General features: G+C 34.3%; 1 protein-coding gene across 1 annotated transcript in view; it reads right to left on the reverse strand.

Moving 5' to 3' along the window:
- Window positions 1–5,541: 5,541 nt before the first annotated feature.
- Window positions 5,542–13,671, reverse strand: part of LOC132545331 (probable G-protein coupled receptor 139) — a 48,318-nt gene continuing 40,188 nt past the window's right edge. Inside the window, exon 2 of the mRNA XM_060209008.1 lies at window positions 5,542–6,744. Within this exon, the coding sequence (XP_060064991.1) occupies window positions 5,542–6,744 (1,203 nt within the window). The remainder of the gene's footprint in view (window positions 6,745–13,671) is intronic.

Here is a 13,671-nt window from a genome sequence, read left to right on the forward strand (position 1 = left end):
AGAGTAAAGGTTGTCCCTTGCCGTTTCTGGTCATTAATTAATGCATAATTAATTTATATTTTCTAAGTTTGACGACCAGTCATTGCAGCTTCCTAATCAGTTTCGTTTACAGTGAAGCAATATAGACTATACTTTGAACATCTACGATATTTTGACCAATATTAAATCATATCTTTATTCCATTCTACAAATATATTTCTTACTATATAACAATTGTGTGAGGTTGATTAGTGGTGCATCGATGTATTGAAGGTAGGTGTCATCATATCGTATGCCATGAGTATATAAAAACAACATGAAAATGCCGAAATTTCAACATAATCTTGCTCAAAACTGAACAAAATACAACGAGAGTAAGGACAGACTTTCCGGAAAAGTAAGCGTCTTCTACTTCATCGACAGCACCCGACATGTAAATGTTGGTCAATCCAAGTAAGTAATGTCATGTACTCAAATGAGAAACTGAGTATACATCAATTAACAAGCAAACTAACGAGTATCAAACACGCCAAGCTTCATATTGCACAAAGGAATGAAATATTTCTCAATGAGACCACTGTGATGACAGTAAAATTTACCAATAATTTTTACTACCCTGCATCTTTTGAAACCTTGGGTAGGAGTTTCCCCGTCAGTTGACGACTTCGTGCATGAAAATCGAGATAACGGAAACGGGCCCTTTAATATGAAATCAACTGCGACATATAAACTCCATCGCTTGGGGATGCAGGGGTGTTGCTATCAAGAAATGGAGAATTCCATGAGTACAGAATAAAGAACATAAATAAATAGCAAGAAAGAAAAGAAAACGGTCGATTCAAAGTAGGAAGAAGAAATAAAATCTTAAGCATCACAACTAGGATTTGAATTTCCATAAAAATCTTTACATTAATTGCTTTCAATCAAAGCTAAAAACAAACGTCAACATGACATGTCGACAAGAAACAAACATATAACATCACCAAAAAGGTCGTTTGAACATTCTGATAAAATGATGGCATTTCATTTGTATAGATATCAATGGATTTACAACATTCATCACAAAGCCGTCATACGAACCCTCAATGAGACAAACATATTTGTGAATAGATGAAGTAAAGATATACACGCATATCTTAAAACAACAATGCACTGTACCCACAAAATTGCTGTCAGTGAAATGATGTTTAGTAATTTCTAAAGACATAATATTAACAATGTTGACATGAAAAGATGACAGTACAGAATATTTAACGGTTAACAGCACAATAATATCACAAAAATGTCAAGTCTTATAATGGTATTATAATCAGTATAATCATTCAACTCCGCTTTTCTGAGGAGTATTAAGAATGGACTCATCATTGTTTTTGAGCGAATGTGATGATGACATTTATTTCATGCTTCGACGACAGAATGATAATTTTCACTGTTTCTATATCTACAATACTTTTGTATAGAAGGAATTTCGTAGTGACTTTCAAATATTCGGATTTGAATAGCAGCTTATAGCAAAATAGTCCTAAGTTCAAACAACATTTTACACATAATGGATCCAAACACATCATGTTTAGTTAAAAAAAAACCTTCAGATTAGTCTGTTTTAATTTTGATTTCGTTTGTAAAGATTCAATTATTTGCAACTGTTTTTGGCATTCCGCAGCTTTAATTCAAGCAATGGCTAATAGCAACAAATTATAGTATTCAAATTCTTAAGGAGATTTTCACGTGAAGATGTCAAGCAGAATTTAACTGTAAAACATGTTCCTTTTGTAGAAGACACAATTCTATATCCTGTTAAAGATGGAAATCCACATCGGTGTCAGTGAATCCCATAAACAATGCGTCAGGATACAAAATTGAGTAGAACATGACGTGTATCTCCGGTGTAACACGAACTGAGAATATCAGCAAAACATCCGATTCCAAAATTTAGAGCCGAAACTGATGTCCGAAGTTTCTTCATTTTGAAGAGCTCTCAACTTCAGTGGATATCGATTTTCCTAGGAGAGTGAAATATTTTGGTAAACTTGTAGGATTAGGATATATTTGAGATAAGGAAAACTTCTCAATTAGATCCAAAATTTAGTTTTAGTTTTTTTTTTTTTTTTTTCATTTAGATTTAATTGCAATTTCCAGTTGACAGAAATGTTATCATTATACAACAATATACTCATTTCTCGTAAATTCGATTGCTGTTGGAATAAAAAGTTAAAATCAATAGACGTCTTTCAAAGTTTGAAACGTCTAGATTCTGAATATCCTAGGTTCAAGAATTGTTTTCGTTCAGCTAATCAGATTTTGATAACTTTCGTTAAAAAGAAAATCAAAAGTATGCATTGTAATACATCACATGTTAAAACAACCCATTCGCTTAATGTTTACGTCTTTGTATACACGATATTTACTCAGTATTAACATCAATATAACATCAGTCGTTTTTCTTTTGTTTTTTTTCTCTGACTTAACTGCATCTCGTATCACATGTAATAAGAATCGTCTTTAAAAATGAGAGTCTCTTATTTTTGGCAGTATAATTGTAATAATGATCGTGGTTTATAAAATATACAAAAATATGCAACATCTGTGTATGGATAGGCATGATGTGTCCAGGGCAGACATGAAGTCCTACCATTATATACAACTCTAGTTACAAGCAAGGATGCATGTTCAGAATACTTTATGTAATTATATCAGATATCTGGTATATTAACGCAGGGTCGCGATTATATAGCTAATTGTCGAGTGTCTATGGCTATATGCATCGCAACAACTCTTTAATCGGTGTGATATTTATGAATCCGAATGTTACTCGACAACTCAAGGATAGTGGATTGCTATCACTGTTTTCATGGCAAATTATAGTGTGCAGTGATATGTCCCAACAGCCTAAAAGATCAATTTAAAACTGCAATATAGGTAGGTTTTTCAATAAAGATTACATTATTCGGTTCATATCCACATATGTTGTGAAAGCATGACTTTTACATTCATTAACAAGTCAGGGAGGTATAATATGTAATTTATATCTAAGAGCCCCGTATAATAAAGGAATGTTCAAAACACAAGATTGTTGTTATTGCATGCAAGTGTATCGTCACATTTTATAATTTTACCTGTCCTAATGTGTCCAGGGACAATACCTCTCTTTTGGGATTTTAGTTTATCCATGTGAGGAAGGCTTGGACTCTCTACACTGGCCGAGTAATTAAGAAAAATATTGGACTGTTATACTAATTGTCTATCTGTCGTTAGTGTAATGTGCTTGGGTTAGGGGCCTTGTAGAGAAATTCCGGCAATATACTTCAGTGTGGTGGTACTACCAATTCGGCCCCAATTCCACACTATTTCAATGAGGCACTGACCATAGCTGTTGACTGCACGTTAATATAAGTAAAATTTAAAATCTTCAAATTCAAAAAGATAAATTTATGAATGATTGCAAATTGTGCTTCACCAAAAATATATTTTAACAAAATAATCTAGGACGCTATTTTGAATATGTTAATGATAAGCATGATGCAATGATCTAATTCATATCATTGCACAGCCCTGTCGAAACATGATCTTACAAAAAGGATAAAATGTTCAAATACAAAAATTACCTTATTTCATTTATTTACATTAATTTCCTAGATTAAAAAGTCAATTATACATTGAATAAGATGAACGCAACCTTTATCTTTACTTAATCAACAGTAACGCACATTAGCTTCCCTGAGACACATATCAAAGTTTATACAAAATTCACTAGGGAGATGTTTACTGAATATGATTTTTCATTGCTTGCTTTGATTTGATGATTAAGGTTATAGGTATCTCACCCTAACTAATTAACAACATAAGTGCTATGCATCCTGAGATAGTGTCAGTTGTGTATTGATTGGCAGAACTATGGTTTTATAACGAACAAATACTAAACAATTTACTTCCTTCTTTACTCTGCAAGATTAAAACGGCACCTTATCTGGTGTATTCAAGCCATTTCAATGTCTGACATATTTCTCTAATAAAACTTTATAATTTCATCGGAAAAACGAACATATTTTCAGTTTCGTCAAGTTCTAATCAGGCCTTCGCAATTGAAAATGCTTTCATCCAATCACGCCGATTGCAGAAAAAAATTAGGTTCCAAATTGTTTATTGTTATGGTTATTACAATGATATCTACAGCCCAGCAATGAGTTTATAATCAACTTGGTAAAAACTCCAGATATTCGTAAATAGCGTGGGCTTCACTGTTTTAAGTATCAATTTATACTTGACATCAAGTTTATAAACTACGGTCAGTAATCTATTTCAAATTCATATAGAAAGATTCAACAGAATAAGGCTGCAAGATAAGCGTGCATTCGAAACATGTTACTAAAAAGAGCAACAATGTCGTAATTTACAGCGACATGAGGCGCTAACCTTCAATAGTCAGACAATTAAATGAATATTGAATAATTCAGCATTCACAACATTCTTGTAAAATGTATACTGAAGAAAATTTAGACTACCCAAGGATAACTGTTGCAGTTAACAGCCGTCACTTTTAATATGGTTCATTATGGTGTTATCATACGATGTTGTTGCAATGAAGACCCAGAGAATAAATCCTAAATTTGCAATTCCCTGCTGGGAAAGCATGATATGGTAATTGCGTTGAATAGCGACGGCAAGCATTCGAAGCCGTAGAGTAGCATCATCACTTCGATTGCTTAGATGGATGTTCTTTTGTAAATCAACACTAACTTAATTTCCCGAGACCGTAGCTGTGGATAAAAATCACGGAACAGCCTAATAGTTGCTATTGAGGCAGCCTTAGTTTTCTATTACTTACACTTAATTGACGACACGTCTCTAGTCAATAAACATGCTTACATGTACATACGGAGTTAGATAAAGTGAAATAAGTAATTATTCTCTGTTCTTGTTCACTCATTTTATTGTGATACCAAAGAAAAACTTATCGCTTTATGCTGTCAAAGCGGCTTGCACGAAGAACGTCTTAGAGGCAAATGTCAAAAGACGAATGATAATCGAATAAAGGTTGTCGATTGCAGCATGCACTTTAGTTAAAACGAGATATTTGCACTTCGTTTTGTCCAAATTATATGTACGCACTTAAAGACTCGGTTAGTGCAGAACTGTCTTGAAGTTAACAGCAACATTTACTGTTTATTTTTTATTTGACAATTTTCTAATTGAAAGTAATTCAGATAATCACAAATGACTGAATACGTGACGAAATGGATGGAATTTATAAACGAGTATGAAACGTTTGCGAACGATTTTAATTGTATAGATGTGTTGTTGCAAATTAATTCCAGACCGATATAAAGCGTATTGATCGAATGCAAACGATACACGAAGTGTCTTTTGTTTTATGTTTTAATCATTACCTTTGATTTGCATTTACCCTTGACCATTGATTCCGTCTTGTACGAATGAGGAAAATCGAATAACATGCAGTAATTGCAAAGTTGTACGTGATGGTAGGAAAGGTCTTTGACACTATAGATAAGACCTTGTATTATTGAATGCCCGTGTGACACATTTCATGCCTACCCATATACGTCAAACCCACGACTGGGGCGTGTGTGAGTTTGAGTTGATACGAGAACATCTACTGTATGAACCACGTAACTCTGAAGGTCTATAAACAAAAAGCATACGTACTTCACGACGGAAGTAAGCACCGGTAATACTGTAAAGGAAAAAGTTTATACAGTAATTCATGTAAAAAATAGTTCGTGTTATGTACAATATACCTTGCCAATACTCGATGTCGTCACTCATGTCTTGTTCTACGGATTTGTAGACATATTTGGAATGAAGAAAGTTTCGACACCACACAGCAAAAAATGGAACATTAAACACAACGAAACAAAACGAAATAGCCAAAAGTATGACCGTAAATTCCAGCTTTATCACACTTTCTTCAGTCACAACCTTGCATTCTTTCTGTCGTTTGTTCCTGATAAATAGTTTCCTGATTATAAGAACATTTAAAACTGTTATGAAAAGAAAGGGTACAAGTGTTATCAACACTGCGAAAATGCTATCTAATACAAATGATAGAAAGTCATGACTAGGATCACTTGTGCAATAAGGATGCCCTTCACTGGATCCATTGTGAACACCACTCAACACAGGTTTGTAGATAACCAACAGAACTGCCACAAACGAGGTCGTTATGATAATTCGACGGGTACTGCTTGGTGTACAGATATCCCTACGCCTGAGTGGATGACACACTCCAATATACCTTTCCACTGTAAATGCGACGACCAGCCAAGCAGATAAGAAACGTGAAACGTAAGACATATATAGCTGAAACTGACAAACACCGGTCGTATCCAAAAATTTTACCTGTACATCAGAGTTTAAATACACCAAACCCCTTCTTAACCATTCAACATTGACGTAGAAGATTAGAGTGAGGAGGTCTGAACTGGAAATGGCTGCGAGATATGTACTTGCCGACAAGCCACGCATGTTCTTCGATAAAAAGACATTTAGAGATAGGCAGTTTCCCAGTATGCCTATAAAAAGTATTATTGGCGTGACATATGCGAAGAACATCCTGCCAGCTTTGTTGACCATATGGGCTTCGACGCTTTCTCCTTGGGGAAGCCATACGTCCGTACTCGTACAGTTTGGAGTTGTCGTATTCTCGGGAATTTGCACGCCAGAATTCTTGAGAAGATTGTAAACAAAGTCGAAGATCGTTGCAGAAGTACCGTCCTTTGAACATGGTAAGATATGGGATCGATTTACCTGGAAATACAAAAATAAAATCGACAAATGAATCATACAATAGTCACTTCAGATAAAAGTTAACAACTCGAGAAGCAAGTTTACTGCAATACCTTGAAAATCGGGATTGGGTTTATGTGGGGTTCTTCTCAAAACGACAATAAATGGATATTGTATAGTCCCAAATTTAGTCCTGTTCGTTTTGTACAACATTTTGCAAAACAACTACGGAACTATTCTAAACCATTGCGGATTGTGTTCTTTCATGTGATCATTTATAAAAGAAAGAATGAATTTTATCATGGACTATGGTGGTTCGGTCGTTTTCATTTCTCCGATATATTGATGTACATGTATGATCTATATATCTGAGAAATGTATACCTTATCCCGGTATCAACACATATCACTATTTCAATTTTAATGCAAATGATGACAAGGTATGAAAATCGGAATCATTGGATAATGTAAACGGAGAAGACCGAGTGCTGCATAGTATGCTCTACTTCATCAATGAAATCCGTTGAAAAAACATTTTTGATTACATGCAGTTTGTTTTCATGTTGATAACATCCTGTTTCTGTGTTAGAATTGTTTCCACATAGGTGCGAGGTGAGTGCATTTGTTACGATCGTGTGTTTGAGGTAGGCTGCTTGCGAACAGTTATATTGAATTTCACTTTCAAACTCATGGTCTTATACTCGTTTTACATTTCAAGAGTCTCCGTGAAAATCTTTATTTTGATAATATTTTGCAGAAATTTGTGGATTTTTTTTTAACTATTTCAATTGAAGTTTGCTCAATCTCGGCTCTACAGGTAATGTTGAGCAATGGCATTCACAATCTCAATCTTCAGTTGATAACGTCTCTTCTCAGTTCTTTTAAAATATTTCTAAGATTAATATTTATGAGAGACAGAATCAATTTATCAATACAACTCAAAGAATGACAACAGGTTGTGACATATCTTTGCAAAGATGTAACCTTGACCTTTATTAGATTATCAGCATGCTCACGATACCTTAAAGATAAACTTAATTGGCTGCCTACAGTGAAAGGAAACTGCGAGACTTACGTGATGATCAAAATAAGCTCTTGCTTAGCTTTTCATAAATCGAACTTCTTAAATAGTTTATTACGAATGACAGGTAGTCGGGCTGCATATATGTATTATCAGCGTTGTATCATTTTCACTTAAAAGTAAATTGAATATAAAGAAGCGGTCACAACTCATAAAATTGGCAAGCCTCGTGAATTCATTAGAGTCTTATCTTGGTATCCATATCCGAATTACTCTTCAACATGATTTAACTATAAGACTGGCTTTGATAAATTCCGTCAAATCAATTTTTATTCATGACGTGGCATAATTCGCTCTTGCAAGTTCTCCGCTCCTACAAAAGCGACAAAGACCAAATGAAAATAGATCTGCTATTCCCATTGTACATTGTAACACTTGGGATATTGATCTTTCCCTCTATGCTCTCTCTGTGTTTCACTTCTACTTTCGGTTTCTCTCTTCACACCTGTACTCTTTGATCCTGGCCGTTGCGACCATAACAACCCCGTAAGGCAACAAAACAAATCGAATGATGTTTTAAAAACAAATAAAAGAAATAGATAGTTCTATCTATCTCAATTATATTTTGCGGGAGAGTACTCTTATTACAGGCGAAGTAATCCATCGACCTTTCCGGACTCAAAAGGGATCTGCTGATATCTGGTTTAAAATAGTTTCGTCTGTGTTGAAATCGGACTTATTCCTGTTGGTTTTGTATCACCCTATAAATTTGCCTGCAATCCTCGCCTAACATACACCATTTTATCTGATACATTAACATTAGAAAACATATCTGTATCAGTGGTTGAAGAAATTTTACCACAAAAGCCTTTAATATGGTCAAGGTCATTTATTTTTGAAATCTTTGTTGGGGATCATCCGAGGAAGCAATTAGACAAATATGATGTAATATCGGTTAATTAGGCATTAGGGTGTGTAAATATATCATTGTCACATTGAATCCATATCAGGGTAATTCATTTCACTACATTTGCCATGCATCATCCTCGGAATAGAAACTGATTAAGCCTTTGTTATATAATCCCTGATCCCGTAAAAATGAGACAATGTCATAGCTTTTAACAAACTTTGTTGGGTTTTATCCATGTGACCTAAAATTCAAATGATTCTCATACCTCTTTTTAAATAATTTTTTTATCGAGCGTGAACAATTTGGCCTTTGTGACCTTGAATGTTTTTCAAGATTATTTCTTTGTCGAGCTTCTTTCCAGAAATTTTATTTTTAATAAAATACTATGATTCTGAGTGTTTCGGTAAGATTTTTGCCCACTTTGACCTTTAATAAATTGAGAAGCCTTTTCTGCAGTCCTTGTTGGACGTTACCACTTATCCACAAAGTATCATGGTTTCTTTGAGTTTCCATTAATAAGAAAAAGCCGATTTAGTGATTCCAATAATTTGACCTTCAATATTGTTCAAGGGCATTTCATTTCGGAAAATCTGTCCCTATGATCCCAATGTGATTCTAGGCCTATTCATTGTAACGCTAATAGACTTCTCAATAATTACTTTTAAAAGCAACACTTAAAACTATACATTCATAAGGTTTATAGAAATCTTGACTTCATCTGAATGTGGTAGCAATGTAGAAGATATATTACATTACGAGCTGTTGACATTCTCCCCATACAAACTTGACATAACTGAATCGTATATAAACGGCTTTAAGTTTTGTACTAAAGCGCGATATAAAACGGTTATTAAATGTGGCACTTGATAACTGACTAATGATCATCACATGAACTGTACATTCCTGAATTAACATTTTGGAGCAATGTGTCTATTACAGGTGTATTGTAAGCCCAAAATGCCAAGGCCTTTAAGATTTATTTTGAAACGCTACACAAAAGAACTTTCATTGTGTTGATGTTGACATTTAAAGGTGATGCCACTATAAAGCGATGTTGAGATGCTCAGCTCGTCGGATGTGTTTCGTAAGGTACTGGGGTTTGGAACAAAATCCAATTCTATCCAAACTTTGCTCTTTAAAATGCGGTGCATAATGCCTTGGATACCATTGACATTAAATAGAATTAGTACAAACTTTGTGATCAAATTGAGGCATTTCAGGTCAGTGTTTACTTAAAGTAGTTAGGAAACACCATTTGTAAAACCAACTTGAACTAAAAGGCAAAGGCAGTCAGTAGCGAAGGAGACGTTAAGAAAAAGTTTTGAGAAGAGTTTGATAAGCAAATGCAATTCTCTACAATTCTATGCCCTCTAATGTGACCGAAAACGTGTCATGTTGAAATGTCCAAATTAAAACGTTATCGATTTGCTTAACATGTATTTGATACCGCCAAAACAGTATTTTTGATATGACCTAAAATTCCAAAGCAAAGAACATACACTTTTTTCATTTCTCGCTATAAAAAGGCATTATTCCTCTGTATTTCAATATGGCTTCCGATGCAGTCCGGCGCGGTTGTTCCGTAACGTCAATATTCCATTGTATTTCCTTCCTGTCTGCCCTTTGACTCCGTTCGTCAGTATATACGAATGTTGAACATATTTATGTCCGTTCCGAAAACGGTCAATGATAACTTCGTTCCAGTCTATATAACAGGGAGCCCATTCACCAAAAGAACTCCTTAATCAAATGCAATCTGAAGTTTGCATATAGCTTTTGATCGGTATGTCACTCTTGACTTTAAATTGTTTCACAATGTGCAAAATGTTGTTTAAAAGCGAAAGGTCGATAGGGTATGTGGAATAGTAAAATAACATAATTTTCAGAACACCGTTTTATAAAGAGATTATATGTTGTGTTTGTTTGATGTCTTATTTTGGAACATTTGATATCCAACAGTTATTGTTCTAAAAACGGCAATTTCTCAAGGAATTTTGATTAATCTTTATACGGAGGTTACAAATGAGAAAAAAAACCATGCAGGTCGTGAAATTTGAGAGCGGTCCAAAGAAGAAGAAAATGTCTGACAAACGGCCGTATTGAATTGTGAAGGTAAAGTATTGCTAATCTCTATTTCTTCTCCAGACTATAGTCCCAGAAACTATATCACATATATTAACAATTTTAAACAAGAAATTTTCATCATTTTTTTTTTCAAAATGTTAATGTGGCTTATAACCATTAGATTAGCAAGTAACTCCAACTAATCGTCATTAATTGATCTAACAATGAAAGTAGTTAACTGTTTCCAAAACATCTTAAAACCCGGACGAGGAAATAGTATAAAGTTGGCTTCAGTTCTGCTTCTGCACTTTCCCAAGAAAGCTTACACTAATCACAGCCTCCCAAAACACACAACTCAGCACATGCATTTAACTCCCATACACCAGGAGGCCGTCTTTAAATGGCATTAGTTGTTGACGGTACGTTGAGTATTATACATAAAAAAAGTCTCAGTTAGAGAAATAAATTCAGGTCTGCGATATCTAAATTTGGAATTCCAATATTTCTAAAGGGATGCTGAAATTGAATTCCAATGTCTATAATTTTGCCTAAGATATCGTATTTCATTTCAAATATCCATGCAATTGGAGACTAAAGTGCCACACTCTTTTACAATTTTAGTACGGTTTTTGACAGTTTCTGTTAACAAAATGAAACAAAAAGTTTCAGTATTAGTTTCATGAAAGATTTGCTGTTGTATCTTTCAATTTGAACAATATTTGCCTGATATCCATCAGAAGAATTTTAAACAATAAATCCTCTTTCAGTGTCAGGAATGGCTTAGACATTGTCAATAATATAAACAGGGGTAGCGCATTCCACTTCATTTGCCAAATTAACTTTTTTAACCAGATCTAAATATTCTGTCTGATTGAGTAATGAATTATCAAATTTCCATAATCCGTTCTCTTTCTAAAATCACTCTAAACTTGTGTACCCTTGTTCTATGTGAACTAGATAAAAGGTTTTCAGAAACAAGGAAAACAACTAAACGTGCTAGCTTACGAGTATTTCTCTTTATCCTTTATATCTTTGTGGACCTAGGAAATGTCCGCTTTATATATCAACCAAACCGTACTCAACAATGAAGCTTAGGATGAATACGTAAGACAGGCATGACTAAAAGACCAATGTCTCGGATTTGAAATAAGAAATTTGTGGTTATTTCCCATGAAGTACTTGATCAATCAACTTACGTTCCGCGAAGTTTGAATTATTTACATTTCAATTTGTTTTGATAGTCGATACATGCATTTACCTTAATATCTCTTGTAAATTAATTCTTTGTGTGATTTGATTTTCCATTGCTATTTGTTTCTGGAAATACAGTTTTGGGATCGCACAACGTATGCACGACGATCGCACGATAGGACCATTCAACGAAATAAGTCATCTGTGCGCAAGTTGTGTGAAATAGATTATTATTTTAAAAACATTTTTTTTTTGAAACCAGCATCTTGTACGAAACTTGTAATACTGAGAACAAGGCCTTTGAATATCGAATCAACTGCACCGTGTAAACACCATTGGTTGAGGATGCATAAACATAAATGTACAAAATTGAAAATCGTCGCCTTATCATACATCTTTGTAAATAAACGTTTTCCTTTTTGCTTTCGTTAAAGCAAAGTACCGAGGTAAGCGGCTGATGTAGAAGGATCTGTGTCTTGACCTTGTTGTCCAAATCAGATTAACACCTACGATGGACAGTTAATCAATTTCTGTTATCAATAACAGTCATGTATTTACCAACTCCTCATCATTAATTTCATAGCAAAAGTAAGCCGAGTCACAGTTGCATTAGCTTTACTGATGATATATTGACAAATCGTTCTATTTATTTCGGACATTGTGCGTTGCCAGCAACAAACCATGGGATTGGAACAAATTGTTGCTAGCGTTGCCGGAACACGTCGACGGGAAAACACACTGAATCGAATGCCTCGTTGATAATCCTTCTTAGAGCATGATTACTGATTTCAATTCGTATAACCAACAATCATGACTGGTGTTGTACAATCTTACTTGTTATTATTCGCTTAATGTAAATACAATAACATAACCAAACATGTTTTAACAACACAGAATTCGGTCAACATGTTGGCCATTGCGAGTGCAGATTTGATCCCTTATGATTACTGACAAGTCCTATATGGACGAAAAAGCTGTGTGATGCATTTTAATTAATAAATTCTTCTATATATAATTCTAAATTAGTATTGAAAAATATTATCCACTTTAGTAAAATACTGAGACGCATGATCAGCGATGACCTTTCTGTATATATTTCAAGTGAAGTGTTACCATTTTTCGACATATTTGCACAACGAATAACGATGATTTTTTCATATATTCCGAGTAGTTTCAGCAGTGATTGTGATAGCTGTAGCATCAGTTGGTTGCATTATCACTATATGGCTTGTCCTCACCAAACAATTTCTGTATCAAGAGCAATGGTAAAGTCCTACTTTGTTCTTAAGTCTTAGCAGCATACCCATAAACCGTTACCGTGTAATGAATGTACAGGTCGTAAGAGACACTACTAAATTATTTTGCTGATTTTGAATTTCACTTTACAGATTTCAACCCTCATTGTGGCAGAATGATTTTTTAAAAAAACTTAGTGTATATTAACGAGAAAACCGCGGATGTGGTTGTCCTTGCCCATCCTTAAACAGATCATTAAGATTCCATAGACCGTCAGCGCACACGTGGTATGTCACATGGATATACCTCAGTTTGAAACCGTCAACACACAAAAACATCTAGATTACCTGAGAGATACCGCTTAACCTCGTAAAATATTATAATACATGGCTACATCTTGTTTGAAATATATAACTGTATAATTTGTATTTGTGATAACGTCCTTTTGTCTTTCCAGCGTTGATATTTTACCTTTAACATTTTATTTGCTTGGTAATTTTATACGTAAAAATAGGAAATAGAAAAAG

This window comes from Ylistrum balloti, unplaced genomic scaffold, assembly GCF_031769215.1.
Source record: "Ylistrum balloti isolate Yb309-2 unplaced genomic scaffold, AGI_CSIRO_Ybal_v1 Utg369840, whole genome shotgun sequence".
NCBI classification, from domain to species: Eukaryota; Metazoa; Mollusca; class Bivalvia; order Pectinida; family Pectinidae; genus Ylistrum; species Ylistrum balloti.